The sequence below is a fragment of the Drosophila obscura genome, unplaced genomic scaffold, assembly GCF_018151105.1.
Source record: "Drosophila obscura isolate BZ-5 IFL unplaced genomic scaffold, ASM1815110v1 contig_188, whole genome shotgun sequence".
Taxonomy (NCBI): domain Eukaryota; kingdom Metazoa; phylum Arthropoda; class Insecta; order Diptera; family Drosophilidae; genus Drosophila; species Drosophila obscura.
The window spans coordinates 947,947-966,457 of NW_024542776.1; the positions used below are offsets into that span (position 1 = coordinate 947,947).

The 18,511-nt window shown below is 42.2% G+C and overlaps 2 protein-coding genes across 8 annotated transcripts in view; one reads left to right on the forward strand and one right to left on the reverse strand.

The window, feature by feature from the left end:
• LOC111080911 (gamma-tubulin complex component 2 homolog) overlaps positions 1–9,071 on the reverse strand; it is a 34,754-nt gene extending 25,683 nt beyond the window's left edge. For 5 of the 6 annotated variants that reach the window (XM_041593440.1, XM_041593439.1, XM_041593442.1 and 2 more), the window contains exons 1-6: positions 8,817–9,071; positions 8,569–8,724; positions 8,165–8,510; positions 7,577–8,101; positions 6,461–7,506; positions 6,068–6,389 (exon numbers count right to left, since the gene is read on the reverse strand). In XM_041593440.1, the coding sequence (XP_041449374.1) occupies positions 6,068–6,389; positions 6,461–7,506; positions 7,577–8,101; positions 8,165–8,510; positions 8,569–8,724; positions 8,817–8,872 (2,451 nt within the window). In that variant the 5' untranslated portion in view covers positions 8,873–9,071. Of the gene's footprint in view, positions 1–5,769; positions 5,881–6,067; positions 6,390–6,460; positions 7,507–7,576; positions 8,102–8,164; positions 8,511–8,568; positions 8,725–8,816 lie in introns of all 6 variants that reach the window. The other variant, XM_041593438.1, reaches the window with a different exon arrangement.
• A 4,367-nt stretch (positions 9,072–13,438) lies between these two features.
• LOC111080909 (vacuolar protein sorting-associated protein 33A) lies at positions 13,439–17,785 on the forward strand. Of its 2 annotated transcripts, XM_022376759.2 has the most exons (3): positions 13,439–14,112; positions 14,170–15,045; positions 17,167–17,785. In XM_022376759.2, exons 1-3 carry the CDS (start codon positions 13,627–13,629, stop codon positions 17,575–17,577), a joined length of 1,773 nt encoding a protein of 590 aa, XP_022232451.1. In that variant the 5' UTR covers positions 13,439–13,626; the 3' UTR covers positions 17,578–17,785. The 2 variants fall into 2 exon arrangements, with proteins under 2 accessions (XP_022232451.1, XP_022232450.1); XM_022376758.2 differs by having other exon boundaries at positions 13,440–15,045; positions 17,167–17,784.
• The last annotated feature ends 726 nt before the right edge of the window (positions 17,786–18,511 follow it).

The window sequence follows — 18,511 nt, forward strand, 5'->3', positions numbered from 1 at the left end:
TAAGCGTGTGTGTCAATACTACACACTTCTAAGGGTTAACACTGATATTCCACCTACTACATGCCCAGTTCTCAAACCTTTTAACCTTATGCCGTGTCGTCGGCAAATGTGTCACATCGATTGGCTGGGGCGTATTGTCAAAGCTATCTTTAGGCATATCGTACGTGAAAAGGCTGTACAGCGTTGGCCCTAGCACGTTACCTTGCGGGACTCCGGCTTCAATCACCTTCAATTGTGGCAATTGCTCCGCTCTGTGCGACTTGGAACATTCTGTCCTTCCAAGCTTCCAATAATCAGGATCAGCTGGGGGCTTATCAGGGGTTTTATTTTCGCAATAATCCGTCGTGCCAAACTCTGTTGAATGCTTGCTGGATGTCCAGGTACGCTGCTACGATGTACTGCTTCTTGTGGAAGCCATCCAGGATATGCTCCACCACCCTATGCAGCGGCTCCGGAGAACCATGCCTCAGCCTAAACCCAAATTGGTGATTAGGGATAGCTCGATTTACGGATAGGCTGTCAAAAAATCTGCGAGGAATGCAGCGCTCCAGGATCTTCCCAAAAGTGGGGAGCAGCCTCCGGGGATTTGCCAGGTGTATGCAGCATGACAACCTGCGCGGTTTTCCATGCTTTGGGGAAGTGTCCCCACCTCAGCGTTGCATTCAGTATTTGTAACAGGTACACAAGCGCTCTGAGTGGCAGCACTTTTGCCATTCTGTTATCTAAATTGTCCTTTCGTAGAGCCTTTTTATCTTTGAGCAAGCGTATATCCGTCTTTAGTTCCTGGAGCGTGATTGGGGCCACCGGGAGCTCCATTTGGTGCATTTCATCCAGCTTAGCAGCAAGTAGGCTTGCTCTTCTCGCTGAGGCCGTCCTGAATGGTCTTAATCTGCGCTCCAGCTCATCTGCAAAGGCTTCCATCCGGTCCGCTGCTAACCTCGCCCATGAGCTATCTGCCTTCCTTACTGGGAAGTTAGGGGCGGATTGCCGTTTGTACCGGCTCGTGAGCTTCCATAGGGTGTAGTTCGAGTGCACGTCTGCAGTCGTCTCAGATAGTAGTTTGTCGGTGCTTATGACTTTAGCTTGGCCAGCTTTTTCCTCAGCCCGTTGGCTACTCTCCTGAAGAGTCTATCCACCTGGCGGTCATTGGTGCGAAGGAATTCTTTCCGAAGCCTTTTTTTTACAAGCAGTAGTCCTTCTACTTCACTCGCCGTCAGGCATCTGTGACTTCCACTACGCGATGGTTGAGTGACTTGGTGACCTTGTGGGGCAGCAGCTGCAGCAGTCTCGCAGACCTTGGCCACAACTGAATCAATGACCCCTTCCACTTCCTCGATGGTCCTCAGCTCCGTGTTTAGGTCCAGGAAGCCTTCCAGAATTTCGCTGAACAGGGCTGTGTTTGTTCCAGTCCTGAGTATCCTCGTCTTGGCAGGGATCATCTGGAGTGTAGCCGTTAGTTTCGCGGTTAGTGGTAAGTGGTCAGAGCTTAGCTCGTGCTCCTCACGGACTAAGAGCAGGTTGCTGGGGATCGACTTGTAGACAAAAAGGCCAGGCATGAGGGCGTGGAACGGCGACAACTTGGGTAAAAGGTGGGGCTACCCGTCGCTAGTACTTGGTCGTCGTGTAGTGCCGCTCCTCTGCGGTCTCCTCTGTAGCTGCCCCAGATTCTGTGCTTAGCATTGAAGTCGCCCCCAATGATGAATACGCACTGGTCCAAGGGGTCGATGGTGCTAGGTAGGCGGCTGCGATCAGTATTTCTCCGCGTTGGGTGTCCACCATGACCGCTGCTAGCTGGATCTGCCCAATCTTACCGCGTGCAGGTGGTAGTGCGTTATTCCACTCTTTATGAGGACGGCAGCTCCTCCTCTGGCCCTGTTGCTCGGGGGATCCGCTCTGTATACATCGTAGCCATCCATCGTGTAATGCCTTCCCTCTATCAGCTGAGTCTCTGTGACTAGCATCACGTCAAAATTGTGAGCACGCACGAATAGCGCCAGTTCATTGGAGTTGTGAGCAATGCTGCGAGCGTTCTAGAGTCCGATCAGTAGGTCCGACATCATTATGAATCTCTGGATGTGTGTAAGGGGAGAGGTGCTTTTGTGCTTCGCAGCGGGTCCAAGCTTTGCAGGATCCCTGCAACTGCTACTGTGAGATCTGCCACGGATTTTTGTAGTCCCTGCAGGATAACAGTAATGGTCCCTGCATCCAGGTAGCGACCAGGGGGAGGGCATTGGTCTTGGTCGTGAGAGGTGGGCTTTCTGCGGTTGGCTTGGAGTACCGGAAAAGAGCTATTGAAGTCCTGAGGAGGTATGATGCGTTCTGTTGGCCTTCTTGGTGCCATGATTGCTGGGACTGGTTAGCCCTTTTGTTGTGTGTTTCCTTGGCTCTGCGGTGCAATATACACGGTCGATTGGCGATTTCTTAGCATCATTACGTAGATTTTACATGATCTGTCGTATTCTGCATGCTTTCCTCCATAGTTCAAACAGCAGAGGTCGTCAACTGTGTTGGCATTGCAATTGAGGGCACCTGTCCAGTGATCCCCTGAGCACCTACCACATACTGGCGTATCATTTGAATTCACTCAATTCATTTTGAGCATTTTTAATTCGAATGCCTATGCATACAAATGTAAGTAGGTTGCATCTTACAGCAACATATCATTTATAATGTTTTAATTGGTTTTGAAAATATTCTCCACAAAGATGAATACGTAGTGTTAACGTTTTGCCACACTTTGGCATTTAGAAGCTACTATCCATAAAGCAAGGCCTTTAAGGTCGACTTCTGGCGAGCCATAACCATGTACCACGTTCATCGTTCTACGTTTGTCTAATAGAACAGTGGAAACATGACAACTTTTTATAAATAAACCCTTTGCCTCGATAGCTTTCCTTTCGGCTCATATGCATACATCCACCTTTTTTTATGTTAAGATTTCAAAAACGTGGTTCGAGTACGCGTGGCTTGTATCGGATTAATATTTCTTCGAATCATGCTTGCCTTCCAAATCCACGACGAAAATTAGGAAACTGATATTTGCTTATGATAAGCAAACAAGAAATAGTCACTAGGGACTAAATGCGGAGATATTGTGGGTGAGGGAGCAATTCGTAGCCTAAATAATGGATTTTCGCAATGGAAACAGCACATGTCTGCGCCCCCTTGCATTGTTCTGGTGGAAACTTTGTTTTTCTTGGCCAAATCCTGTCGTTGCTTTTTCAAATCCTCATTAAAGCGATCCAAAAAGTTGGCAAAATATTCGTCATTGTCTGTTTTATTCATTCTGAAGGTAATCAATGTGGTTAATAACGCAGCATTCCAAAAAACGTTCGCCATGACTCTATTGGCTAAAAAACCCACTTTGACCTTATTTTGCCTAGAATCACCCTGAGGAACCTACTGTTTTGACTGCTTTGGTCTCTGATGTGTTGTAGTCGATTGTGAGCAAACGCGGCACCCATTTTGCGGAAAGCTTTCTCATACTAAACTAATACTTCACAATTGAAACCTCTTAACCATGTGGTTGCCTATGGTTTTAAGAATATCTTGCAAATTCAATCTCCGGTCTGCCAACACCACATCGTGAGTTCTTTCAATTTCTTCGGGAATAAGACCATTACAGGACGTCCGTGGACGTGCATCGTTTGTGCTTGTACGGTTGCTTGAAATCGGTTAACGTTTGACACACGCGCATCGAAGTCAAAATATTCGCTTTTGGCCAAGTTAAGCAGAATTTGAGCCCATAGTCAAAAGAAAAAAAAAAATCGTTCAAAGGCCGCAAATTTTAAAGAATTAAGCATTGTATCCATCACTGCGGAATCGAAAAATTCCTATCAAACTCAATATATAAAAAACTGTGACAGGAATGTTTCGTTAACGTATTCCTGGTGTGTATCCAGCAACACGAGCGGAAGCCGATAGTTGCCTATCGGGACCGTGTGTGGACTGAGAGAACAGCTGATACCCTCACGAATATATACTTTACAATTCTTCCTGAAGTAAATGGTGCAAGATGTAGGCAAAAACTGTCCGCAAAACCAAAAAGAGAGATGAAAATTATTCTTTTTTGTTTTGCAACAATATATGCCGCCACCAACACAATCACTTCATCATCAGAGTGAATTTTTTTCTTTTTTCCTTTTTTTATTTTACCAGAATTTTACAGTTGCCTCTGTTTACAAAACACAGCTGATTCATCAACCCTATGTTCCACACCCTCACAGAATAACTAGCAAATTCCTTGCCGCAATTTTCCGCGGTGCTGGAGACAGGCCTTTAACAAGTAAAAACTAATTGGCAGTCGTACATGGTTATTTTTTCAGAAAATTTCAGTTTTTTTTTATACCAAAGCGGACCCGGCAAACGTTGTCTCGCCCCATTTTAACGCTTACATCGCAAACAATGTACGAATTTGATTCGCTGGCGCAGAAACAGTTGCATCTGCGTTCCTTGACTCCCAATGTGTATCGTTTTCGAGCAAGTTCAAACGTTGGCAAGCATCCCTAAAAGTGGCGCACAGCACACCATCTACAGTACGCAAGGAAGCGAAGGATGTAGATCCTCTAATGTTTACCAAAAGCAACCGAAGATAGAAGCATTCGTCTTTGCGTGAATGAATTGTGTATATTCGTCCAAGGGCATCAGTCGAACAAAAAAACATGCCCAGCCGTCCTCATGAATAATATCTCAAGTTTAGAACTCAACTATAAAATACAAAATCACTTTTTCGCGATCGAAGGTTGGTTTTTACACAATTTTCTTTTGTAAAAACACTCTCTTCGCAAATACGAACAACTGAACATGATTTGAGCCAAATCAGCCAAGCAGTTTTAAAAATCAATTTTTTCGCGATCGATGGTTTTTCTTTCGCATAAAAATTCTCCTGGCAAACAAGAACAACTGAATAAAAGATTAAACCAAATCTGCCCAGCCGTGCACTATTCATTTTTATCTCCCCATTACTATATACCTATGTTGAAAATAGCAAAATTTTACAATAAATTTTCGAACTGATGCTCAAAAACAAACAAAACGAAAAGGAACGTGTGAGTCGCTTCTGGGGACGAGACTCTACTTATACCCGTGCTCAGTCAGTATATAAATTTTTAAGCTTATGATATTTAGAATTTTAAAAAATTTTACATTTTACATTTTTGTGCTACATCTGTTATCAACATATACATTTACAATGTATATTCTACATCTAACATGTAGATTATATATGTATGTACCATTTAGATTCTACATCTTCTCCGCTAGCGGCGCTCGCGTACATAACAAGGCGAGCGAGAAAGAGAATGAGTAATGGGTCTCTTGCTGTAGGAGGCGGGGGAAGGAACTGAAAATTAATTTGTTCATTCTGGCTATAATTATGATCTTTAAAATTGTGCCTGCCACAGATTTTCGTTCTTGGTGGCGGCGGAAAGGGGCGGGGCGAAATTTTGAAATACATTTGTTACAGTGGATATCACATGAGTCTGGAAACAAAATTTGTTTGCTTTAACTCTTATAGTCTCTGAGATCTAGGCTCTCATCAAGACGGACAGACGGACATGGCTATATCGACTCGGCTATTGATGCTGATCAACAATATATATACTTTATGGGGTCGGACACGTTTCCTTCTGTGCGTTACACACATCCACTTTTACCACAAGTACAATATCCCCCTTAACTTGTTTTGAGTACGGGTAAAAATCACAATTTAAGATGAGGAAAGTGCAAGCGAAGTAAGAGCTGCTTTCCATAGCCATATATGCGTAATACCTGTGCCCGATTCGAGTCTCCCTGATCAACGTCGGAGTTATCCATATTGTCGTCACTGCTATCAGAGACCATTGACTTAAGCTCAGCGTCGAGAAAAAAACTCTGCGAGCACTTTGAGGTCGAATCAAGCGTGTTTGGTTTATATTCAGTTTTTGTTTATAGTAGGCAGATGAAAAAGCAAGAGAAAGAGACAAATGAGGAGAGAAGCAGAACATATATAGACAGGACAAGACAGTTATTTACGGGAAGAACTCAAAGGTATGTACCAATTTATAAATGACTTCAATAACAGTCTCACCTGGATAAAATCACAAAACTTAAGGCAGATCTTGCACAACTTAAATATGGCTCGATTTAAATGCGAGGACTCAGTCAGCATGCAGTTCTTTAGACACGAGTCCAGGAAGTCTTGATGCAACCTTAGTACATTGTCCACGTTCTCGACCTTCTTCATCTTCTCGATAAATATGTGCCAGTTGGGTTCTATGATCTCGATCATCATATAATACTCCAGGTTCTGTATGGCATTCATCATGCGCTGGCGCAGAATGAACGCCGACCGATACAGCTCAGCGGCCTGCGGCGAGAACTTTTTAGCTATAGAGTTCTCTTTCCAAATCCTGCAAGAAATAACAAAAACAAATAACAAGGACTAAGAAGCGACGGAATGTCGAAGAAGTTTTATACTTACTTGCAAAGCTGACGCTCGACGTGCTTGCAAAAGAAGAGCTGTCGAAACAGCATCTGGTACTTTGAAATAGCGATGTGGTTAAGGACGAGCGAGACAGGCCACTTGACCTCGTAGGTGAAGGCGAAGCACTCGAGACCACTGAGGTCTAGGCGGTCCTGCGCCTGCCAGTATTCTTCCTTTTGATTCATGATCTTTGACATCTGCGTAACCAGGTCGTAGGTGAGGAGCTCGCAGTGCAGGTCATCTTTGTAGGGATCATTGCGGGCCGAAGAAAGTCTTAATGTTAGACCGAGCAGATTCTCCAGGGTCATGGGCAGCACCAGGTCTACATTCTTAGATAGCTCGTCCTCACAGGCGTCCATAAATTGCATGGTGAAGTCGCCCTGGTTCAGCAACAAATAGTTTTTTACTGACTGCAGATGCCCCATAAGGTCGTTTTCCGTGAGTAGTACGTCAAGCAGCATGCGGGCGGCAAAGTAGTAGGCGTCGTTGATTACATACACGTGTCGCTCGTTGGTTGGATCAAGCTGGAGCTCCATTTGCTGAGTGGGCATCACTCGCTTTCCGCACTGTCGGATCACATTTAAGTACTTGCCGGTTCGCAGTATCTTGTCAGAGTACTTGTCCAGGAAGGAAGGGATCCGATCGCGACGCACTGTGTAGCGCTTTTCCCAATAATCGTCCGAATAGTGTTCGGGCAGCTCGCCTTGGTGGACGACCTCGTTGTCCTCCACCAGAAACTCATGGTTGCGGTCAACAATAACTCCTTTTTGAATCCAAAGTTGCAGCATTCGCATGTACGGCTCGGCTGCCTGATGCGTCAAATTTATCATTATCTGCTGGGCCGCCCTGTCCCCCTCCAGCCGCTTTATCCGCCCGTGTAGATGCGTGAGCACTGCAGCCCCCTGGAACTTTTTTAGTTGCACATCCACCAAAGTCGTCCATATCTCCTCCATCACCCAAATGGTCGGCTTTAAGTAGTACAGAAGCTTCTGAACCGTCAACTGCTGCTGCTGCAGTTCCTGCTCAGATTGTACAACCAGAACCTAAAGATATAATCCATGAAATATCATTTTTTTTTGTGGTGTGAAAAGATTTCGTACTGCATACACTTACGTAGAAATCGTGGGTTAGATCTTGGAGAGCCGCATTAAGAGAGTTAATGACCTGCCCGTGGCCATCAGTGGCCGCCATCATCTTTTGGATGCCTATAAAGTACGATGCCAGGGGAAGGATATCCTGCAGAAGCTCTGTAAGCGATTTATCCAGGTGCGCATGGATAGTGAAATTTGTTTCATATTTGGCAATGCCTGCACTGTTCACATCTGGCGGCAAAGGGACAATAAAGTTTCCTCGGGTGCCACACAGACAATGGAGCAGCTCTCTTAGAAGGACTTTCTGCTGGCTTTCCAAAGGCAGGGCACCAAGCTCCGGCTGCACCATGTTGTTTCCGTCTACTTTGCAGTAATCCCAGAGCATGTTCGTGCGATACTCATCCGGCAAGCATGTCACCGCCGTTAGAAGGCAGCTACTAGGCTTTGTGCTGACGGATGACTTCGTCGAACCAACTTCTGTGCTTCCAGGCGGACGGTAGCTACTCAGAGAACTGCTGGAAACTGCCATCCGCACGCGCTCTTTGATCTGAATTCAAAATATATGGATTTTGATTAGAATCTAGAGAAGATTTAGATAGTTCGCTCTAACCACACTCAAATCGGCGCGCTCTGGATCCTTTTTCTGCTTCTGATGGTACAGTTTTAGATTCTGGTTGCGTCGTCCAAATAATCCCCCAGTGGAGAGGACTGGGAAACTTTCGATTCTACGATAATTCATTGGAGTCGATGTGGGAATGCTTTGCGACAATGTATGTATTGCACTATTGTCAGTCGACGCACATTGAACCAAGCTCAGCGAAGACGAGGCACTGACCGGAGAGCCAGTACTGCTCTGAATGGTTGGTGATGGCATTTCAATCTTTAAGTGGCTACCAGCGAAATCCTCGCAGCTAAATCGCTCGACGAACACAAGCAGAGCGTACATAGGATCCTTCCTGAAAGAAAGGGAATGTGAAAACCTAGACTCCCAATGAATTATATTGAAATGCTGACGACTTAAGTAATTGGGTGACCTCTGTGATCACTGTTTGAAAGTTTGGACGCTTTTGGCTAATGGTTGCCAGTAAATGCAGAAGCTCATTAGATGAGAGACGGTGCTCGTGTGTGGCACGAAAATGTCTCACAATGATGTCTGGCGTGTATGGAGTTCTATAAAAAAAATTGTTTTGGAATTCAGAAAATACTTTGAGATAAATTGCGCAATTGGCAGATGTGCGCTCGGTGAGATTCAATTTACTTACTGCGACTCGATAATGAGATTGTGTAGTACCCCACGCACTAGATCAACTTTGCTCATAATGGAGTGGGCGAACTGTTGTTATAATTCATAAAGCAGCAGTAAAAATTACAACACTTCCAATACCAGCAATTGCACTAACGCAGTCATTTGCGCTTGAGCTAGAATTGAGTGGACTCTTCTAGTTTTGTTTTTTGTTGCAAAATCATATCAAATGTCTTCCAAAACGCCGGTGGTGCTGTTGGTATTTTATTTTTATGAAGTCGATACGATACATACATCGTATGTATCGACGATCATATGGTCGTATTCCGCTACACTTAAATTGAAAGCTGTTAAGTCTAGTCCTGAGACAAGATACATCTCTTATACTCTCTGCACACTGAGTTCATCCTGGGGGAACGGTGGGAATTTTTGAAAGATGTGAAACACCGATTCACATTGACACCATCCACCATCCACCATCCATGAGAAACAGCTGTTGCTCACAATTGCGTGCGGTGAAAATTTGTTTACTTTAATTAAAATGAATATAAATAACATTTCAATGGTCGTGAATGTGATTCAGCAGCAAAACATATTCTTGCACAAGCTAATCATGTTGTTGGACATGGACGATGATGATGAGGATAACTTTGACGAGGAGGAGATAATAGAATGGATATCTGTTTTGAAAACACTGAAGCCCGGAAGGTTGTGGTCATTTGTGAGTGCTTCTAATAAATGCAACCAATGTTTAAAGTACAAATATATATGTTATGTTTTTCAGAAGCGGTTCGGTACATTTTGGGAGAAGGATGTACCCGAAAACAACGAGGCGTTTTTTAAGGAAAGTTTTAGGATAGAGAGATCCTGCTTTTCTCTGTTGGTTACTCGCTTGGAAGTGCTACGGAAGAAGGACACAAACTGCCGAGCTGCAATTCCTCTGGAGAAGCGTATCGCCATATCTTTATATACTTTGGGATCTTCTTCTGAGAAGAGTGTTTTTCGGAGTGTCAGCCAACAGCGTCTGCAATATCCTGCATGAGTTTTGCAGAGCATTCATCAACGAATTCTCAGAGGAATACATGTCCAAAAACTATCTCACTTCAGAGAAAATTGACGAGTGTGTCCAAGCATTTGAAGAAATTGGGTTTCGTCAGTGCCTGGTGCAATTGGTAATAATGCAATAAAATCATCCATAATATATGTATATACATATATGTAAATTAATTTCATCACTTAATTTTTATGTTAGATAGATGTCACATCGAAATAAAACCACCTGCAGCTGATATTTGATATATTTTTATTTTTTGCGTGCTATGTGAGTTCTGACGGGGTTATTTTGTTTTATTTTTATATTTTCCTGTCTGTCATTGTTTTCATTTTCGTAGTGATCTCCGATTTTTTGTTGTGAAATATGGTTGCATTTGACAATTATCGAAAAAATACCGCACTGAAACGTGAGAATTAGGAGCATCCCAGATGGATGGTGGAATAACTGGGAAATTTTCGGAACGGCAAATCCTTACGGACCATCCCAGAAATGGATGGTGGATGGTCCCCAGTGTGAAAAGGCTATTAGTTCAAATACGTGTTCGTAGCCATCTCCAGATACGTCTACTGGATTTCAATCGAACCACTGAAGCACTACATGAGACATAAATAAATGAATGCAGTGCACACCTTTGGTCACACCACTGGCTGCTAGAAAAATATATGACATTTTTTTTTCTAGCAAACAGTTTTTGGATCTGACTACTCGGCTTTAAGCCTTAATAGCCTTTTCCCACAGAGCACATCAATGAGGAACGGTGGGAATTTTCGACAGATGTGAAACTCCGATTCCCACTGGCACCATCCACCATCTACCATCCACAATCCATGAAAAACAGCTGATGCACACAATTTGGTGCGGCGGCGGAAAATTTGTTTGCTTGTATAATTAAAATGAATATTCAGTACCAAAATATATTCTTGCACAAAGTAATCATTTTGCTGGACATGGATGATGACAATTTGGCCAACATTGACAACATGGATATCTGTTTTGAAAACACTGAAGCGTGGTCATTTGTGACTGCTTCTACTAAATCCAATCAATTTTTTAAATACAAATATATATTCTATCTATTTTGAGAAGCGGAAGGAACATACAAATATTCCATCTTTCGTCGTCCAAAAGCCACATATACACACAAACATATTAAAATGAAAGGAAACATGGGCAAGCCAGCTACAAAAGTGAAATAATGAAGACAAATTAAATTTAATTAAGGCAAATACGATTTTACTGCTTTCTTTAATGCAAAATTTGAAATTTTGTAAAGCCTAGTACTCAGATCCAAAAACTGTTTGCCAGCAGAAAAATGTCATATATTCTTCGAGCGGCCAGTGTATGACCAGAGGTGTGCACTGCATTCCGAACGGTTACACTGCTCATACCGCTGCTTGGTTTTGTTTAAAGTTAATAAAATGCACTTCTTCGGCTGGGGCTGCTCTTCCCCAGGCATATCCTAGGCTGACTATCAGCAGCAGCAGATGGCGATGCCTCCCGTGCCGGACACCGTCAATAAAAAATGTTTTGAAAACAATATTTGTTTTATACTTATGAAAATTAATAAAAATATTATATTATAATATCCATATAATTGTCCTTTATATAATGCTGCATTAATTAGATTCTATTTGTCTTCATTATTAAAATATTTCATTTGGTTTTTTGTTCTCTTATTGCAATGTTTGCTTCGTGTTTGCTGGCAAAAGATATCAAATTAATATCTTTTTCGAGGTGGGTCGAAACATACAAAAAAAACAAGCAAATACTTCTGATACTTTTCCAGTATATACCGACCTTTTTGTTTTTTGATCTGAGTACTGCCTTCCGTACAGAGTCTAGAAAACAGTTTTTGCCGGAAAAAATTTCTTATCGGTTTCATACGAATTTCAAACCTGATTCTGTTCGCGAGGTGTTTTTTTTTATCTGAGTACTAGGCTTAAACAAAGACAAAACAGTGTAACCGTAGAGCATGCCGTTTGACCACTCTGGTCACACTAGGCACCAAACGGAATAAAAAGCAGTCGCTCTGACTGCATTTCGCATAAGACCACGGAATATTTAGTGCGTCTGAGTACTGAGTACTACTGTACTCAGATCAACTAAATTTTCCTCGACCGAATCAGCGATGATATTCGTATGCAGCTGGCTTTTATAGTGCTATGACATTAGAATTATAGCTATATGACATTAGACTTTGCTAACTGTCTAACTGGAAAAATAGAGATGGTCTTATGCGAAATGCAGTCAGAGCGAGAGAACTATATGCGTCAATCTCTACCCATTGCTCAGTTATGTTGCGGCAGGCCAGCTCACGTTGCTACATCAGCCCTCAAAACAAAACGAAAAACAAATTCAAGCGGCAAAAAATTGTAGAGCCCACACACAATCACAGTATGTGAATACATGACACACACACATTTACGCAACCTGGAAACGAAACTCAAAACAAACTCAAAACGGTTTCGGAAAATAAGAATTCATAAATATTTGGTCGTGTCTGCGAACACACACACACACTTGCAATTCTCGGCTTGCTTTCGCATCTCGTCATGAATCGAACATGTCGAAAAAATGCCGAACGTCTCAGGCCCACAACCCGAACGTCTCAGCACCACAGCCGAATGGTCCCAGCACCCTAGCCGAAGACCTGGGGGTGCTGGGACAGAAACCTCAGCTGCGCCCCTTTCGTTGTATGAACTGGCACATCTATATACTGTATGGTTAGTGGCTGGGAGCAGGGATTAATCGGTACTTTTTGCTGGCTTGGTGGCTTGCAAAGTCTAATGTCTAACCACTACTAGCCAACTTTGCTGCGTAGAGAGGGATAGCATGAGAACTAAAATGCAACATTATTGTTCGTAGCCGTCTCTAATAACGTCTAATGGCTTTCAGTCGAACAACTGAGACACAACTTGATACAAAATGATGTTTTCCAGCAAAACACAGCCACCAAGCGAACAAAATTGTATCCGCAAAGTAAAAGAACCGACTAATCGCTGCTCCCAGCTCATATGGAACGACAGCGCGCTCTGACTGCATTTCCCATAAGCAGACGGGTACTCAGAGCCGAAAACCGATAGTTACTGAGGAGCAACCGATGGTATATTTTCGGCTCGAGCGAAATAATGAATTATTGTATCTTTTATCCACAAAAACATATACACACAAACCGGCTAGAAAAGTGAAATAATGAAGAAAAATTTAGTTTTAATTATTTAATTTAATTAGTGCAGTATTATGAATACCGATTATGGATTTTATAATTAATTAATTGTATACCCTTCATAATAATTTATATGAATACAAAAAACATGTTTGCATTTCTATACCGACAGTATGGATTTACCTAATCTTGGCGGCCCTTTCTTCGTTGATCAAATAATATATTTTTGCATGCTCTCATACAAAAACAACGAACAAAACAATGTTCCCGTAGCGACTGTACAGCTGGCCACTAGTTTTCGACAAAATATTTAGTTTATCTAGCTACTGGGCTTATACCAGTATTGAATCTTAGTGGAATACGACCATTAGTGAAGTACCATTAATAAATCACAAATACTTTTAAATACTTTCATGTTTGCTAGTAGTCACGGTTTAGGAACATGTATGCATTCATTGATTTTCATTCAGGATGCTTGTTGAAAATACTTATTGAAAATCTTCATCTGCGTAGACGGCAAAGCTTTGTCATAGAATTGACTCGAATACACAATATTAATGACACAATAATTACACAAATACGAACACAACACCACATAGAGACAACGCCATGTTTCCCTATCTGAGGAGTCAGGGTCAACGTTTTAACCTCCAACTTCTGCAGGAGGCCGCTTACCGTGAGCTTGTACAACACCTGGACCGGATCGAGGGTTCAATAATCATCGTGCTTGATGAGGCAATGATTGGGCCGTTCGAGCTTGTAACGAAGCCAAAACTCTTTAGTGAGCGAACCATTAGGAGTGTAGCTCTCAAGCCGGACTTGGTCTTGCCCAATGATATCAGAAACATCGTCTACATTCTGCGACCGAGGATCTCGCTTATGGATCAACTGGTGGGTCACGTCAAATCTAATGATCAAGTCGGTCGGCGCCAGTTCCATATTCTTTTTGCGCCACGACGATCTTGCCTATGCGTTAACCAGCTGCAGAACAAAGGCGTGATCAGCAGTTTCGGTTGCATTGATGAGCTGTCCTGGAGCTTTCTTCCGCTAGATGCGGATGTGGTGACAATGGAGATACCTAATGCCTATCGCGACGTAAGCATCGATGGCGACACAAGCTCTCTGTACCAGGTTGCTATTGGTCTCGTTCAGTTGCAGCGTCTTTATGGCCGCATTCCAAAGATCTACGGAAAGGGTGCCCAGGCTCAACGCGTTTGGGATCACGCCAAACATCTGGGAATAGAGGAGAAGTCGGTATACAATGGCGACAAAGGCGCCATCGATCAGTTGATACTGCTGGATAGGGGCATCGACCTGCTCAGCCCCTTGGCCACACAGCTTACTTATGAGGGCCTCATCGACGAGTTCTACGGCATTCGGCAAAACAAGCTTACCCTCCCAGCCGAGTTTTTTCCCTCAGATAAGACAGCAGATGGCCGTAAACCTGATGAACACTTTCCCGAGACTTCGAAAATGAAAACCATCTTGGTGCACTCTGGGGAGCAGCTGTATGCGGAGCTGCGTAACAAAAACTTCAACGAAGTAACCAAACTGCTTGCCCGCAAAGCCAGGGAGATCCACACCCAGATGCACGCCACGTCACAGGACAAGACCGTACAGGAGATCAAGAGTTTCGTGGAGAACGTGTTACCCCAGCTGATGGCCCAGAAGAAGTCCACCTCAGAGCATACGGCCATAGCCGGCCTTATCCACGAACAGGTGAATGCCGCCACCTTCACAGACGATCTGGCTGCTGAACAAGAGTTCATGGTCTGCGCCGACATTGACAAGCCCAGTGCGTACATCGAGGATAAAATAGCCAGTAAGGCCGATATACGCAACGTGATGCGCCTTATTTGCTTGCAGTGTGCCGCCGCCTCCGGTTTCAAGGATAAGCTGCTCATCCACTACAAACGTGAGGTTGCCCAGGTCTATGGTCTTGAAAAATTACTCAGCTTCAGTAACCTAGAGATGGCCGGCCTACTACACCCGCAGACAGATTCACGGGCATATGCTGTACTAAGAAAGGTGAGAAAGAGACGTCTTGATATTATTGATGGATATTCTTAAGTCCATAATCGATAATTCTTGGACTTGAATATTTAATGAAACACAACCTTTTTCCCCAAGATCCCACCGTATTACAAATTGAATACAAATTATACTAGCTCGTTCTCCTTTCCCATATAGCGCACACTCTACGAGGCAGAATTTGTGAGTAAGCGTTGGAAGGGGGTAGCTAAGCCCGCTCTGTCTGTCTGTTTTTCTGTCCGTCTATCATGTTTGACGTTGTTTGTTTCTACCAGGTTACCGACATAGATCAGATCAGATCAATATTATAGCCAGAAGGAAGAAATCAATTTTACTCTCTCTCCCACACACTCGTGATGTATGCGTCGAACAGACGACAAACTTTAAACATATATAATTTGAAAACTATAGCTACTATAATTAATAATAATAATAAAATTGAAAAAAAATTTTACTTTCTTTGGAGTTCGTGTTTTACAAGTAGCCTAAAACTTGCTTTTAAATAAAAATTTTAAAAATCTTGGAATGATTTAATAAATCATAAATCATAGATATTATATTTAAATAATCTTAGAAATATCATATAATGTTGAATTTGGACTATCTTTGTTCTATTCCAAAATTATTTGTTCATACAACTTGGAATTTTTTGTCAATTGTCACTTAATTGAGGTTTTAATGTGCTAAAACAAATGTGTTCTTTAGAATTATTTTCTGGAGAAATGTTTTTGTAGTAATTTTTTTTTTTTAGGAATCACTTAGCGATTAATAAGTATTTTTAGAAGCTATATTTCATTGAAAAAATTGTTCGCAGTCAGGAAGATTTTTATACCCGGTACTCGAAGAGTTTAGGGATATATTAGATTTGTGGTAGAAGTGAAAAAAAATTTCCGACCCTATAAAATATGTATATTGTATTAAGTATATTATGTATATCAGCATCAATAGCGGATTCGATGAAGCTATGTTTTTCTGTCCGTCCCAATAAGCGACTAGATCTCAGAGACTATTAGAGCTATATCAACCAAAATCAGTACAAAAACGAGAAGGAACGTGTGAGTCGCTTCTAAAGACGCGACTCTACTTATACCCGTACTCAGTCAGTATTTACATTTTTGAACATATGATTTTTTAGAATTTTAGCATTACAAAAAAAATTTTACATTTTAAATTTTTTTGCTACATCTGTTATCTACATCTACATATATTATGTATATTCTACATCTAACATGTAGATTATACATGTACCATTCATATTCTACATCTCCTCCGCTAGGGGTTGCTCGCGCACTGAACGCGGCAGAGTGTGCGAGCGAGATGGAAAGTGAGTTGCGTTGCGTTGTCGTGGGCTGGAGGGGGCAGGGGAAGCAACTGAAAATTAATTTCTTCATTCTGGCTATAATTATGATCCGATCTGATTCAGATTCGGCAATCTGGTAGATATGGGCATTCTCTACGATACTGCGTTTTTAGTTTTATCGTATCTTTAAAAATGTGCCTGGCACAGATTTTCGTTCTTTGTGGGGGCGGAAGGGGGCGGGGCGAAATTTTGAAATACACTTGTAGCAGTGGGATATCACATGAGTCTGGAAACCAAATTTGGTTGCCCTAGCTCTTATAGTCTCTGAGATCTAGGCGCTCAACAAGACAGACAGACATGGCTCTATCGACTCGGCTATTGATGCTGATCAAGAATATATATACTTTATGGGGTCGGAAACGTTTCCTTCTCTGCGTTACACACATCCACTTTTACCACAAATCTAATATACCCCTAACTCTTTTTGAGTACGGGTATAATTAGTGAAATCGACAATTTCAAAAATACAAGAAAACCAAAAGTGCATAATAGTGAAAACAAACCCTATATCTTAGATTGCAGAATCTGGATCGGATGAAATTTATTTGCAGTAGCTGCGCTACCCTTCCAACGATGCAGCGCTACTCATTTTTTCTCTCGCTTACACACTGCCTCATGCAGCCTTCTGTCGAAAGAAAGCGAGATCAAACGGCGTGATGATGGGAGAGGAAAGAAAGCTCATATTGAACAAATAACTCTCGCAACTTCAAAATCGAAACAAAAATACCATTAAATTTTCGTTTGTTTAATCCTTGCAGACGCTACATCTAACCGTGGAGGATAATGTCGAGGTAGATCCGAAGGACATAAGCTATGTGCATAGCTTCTATGCTCCGCTGACCGCTCGCCTGGTGGAACTTTCTTTAAAGCCGCTTGGCTGGCAGACACTGAAGAGTCAGATTAACAATCTGCATGGGCCGACCTTTGAGGACTTTCAAGCGCAACTAATCGGAATAGGCGGTCGGCATGCAGGCTCCACAGTCAGTGAGGGCTCGCTGCTGCATGTTCCGCGAGTTGTACTGGTCTGCTTCGTAGGAGGATGCACGTTCGCGGAGATTGCTGCCCTGCGGTTTTTAGCCGACCAGGAGGATAACAATGTGGACTTTCTGATCGCAACCACCAATATCATTAACAAGAACACATTTCTTGATAGCCTGATAAGCGCCTGAACGCGACGCTTCAAGTTATCGTGCATGACCACTTATCGACTATGTTTGGATACATGCATGACCAATACGCAACCGGACCCTTAAAAATAAGCTTTTAATGTAGTTAAAAATTTTTATTAGTTTTCCTTAGGTTTCGATATATTTTTCGTTTATGACGCCTATTCATACATTATATTTATAATAAATTGAAATGCATCAAAATAAGTATATTTATTATATAAGCTAATTTTCATAAAAATGTTAGCAAAGAAACCATTTACATATTTATAAATTGTATATTAAAAACATACATACATAAATATTGTTACGTTTTTACGATTCGTATTCAAGATTGAGAAACGGAGGCAGAGTTTTTATACCCGTACTGAAAAAGATTTAAGGGGTATATTGCATTTGTGGTAAAAGTGGATGTGAGAAGGAACCTTTTCCGACCCCATAAAGTCGTCCGTCCGTCTGTCCGTCTTGATGAGCAACCAACTTTTGTTTCCAGACTCATGTGATATCACACTGATACAAGTGTATTTCAAAATTTCGCCCCGACCCCTTCCGCCCTATGCAGTATCGTAGAGAACGACCATATCTACCAGATTGCCGAATCTGAATCAGATCGGATCATAATACTCATTCTCTTTCTCGCACACTCTGCCTCGTTATATACGGGAGTGCCCGCTGGCGAAGAAGATTCAGAATCTAAATGGTATATGTAGAATCTACATGTTAGATGTAGAATATACATTGTAGATGTAGATAACAGATGTAGCTAAAAAATGTAAAATATAATTTTTTTTTTAATTCTACATAAAATCATAAGCTCAAAAATGTATATAGTGACTGAGTACGGGTATAAAAGTAGAGTCGCGTCCGACTCACACGTTCCTTCTCGTTTTTATACCCGTACTCAAAAAAGAGTTAAGGGGTATATTAGATTTGTGGT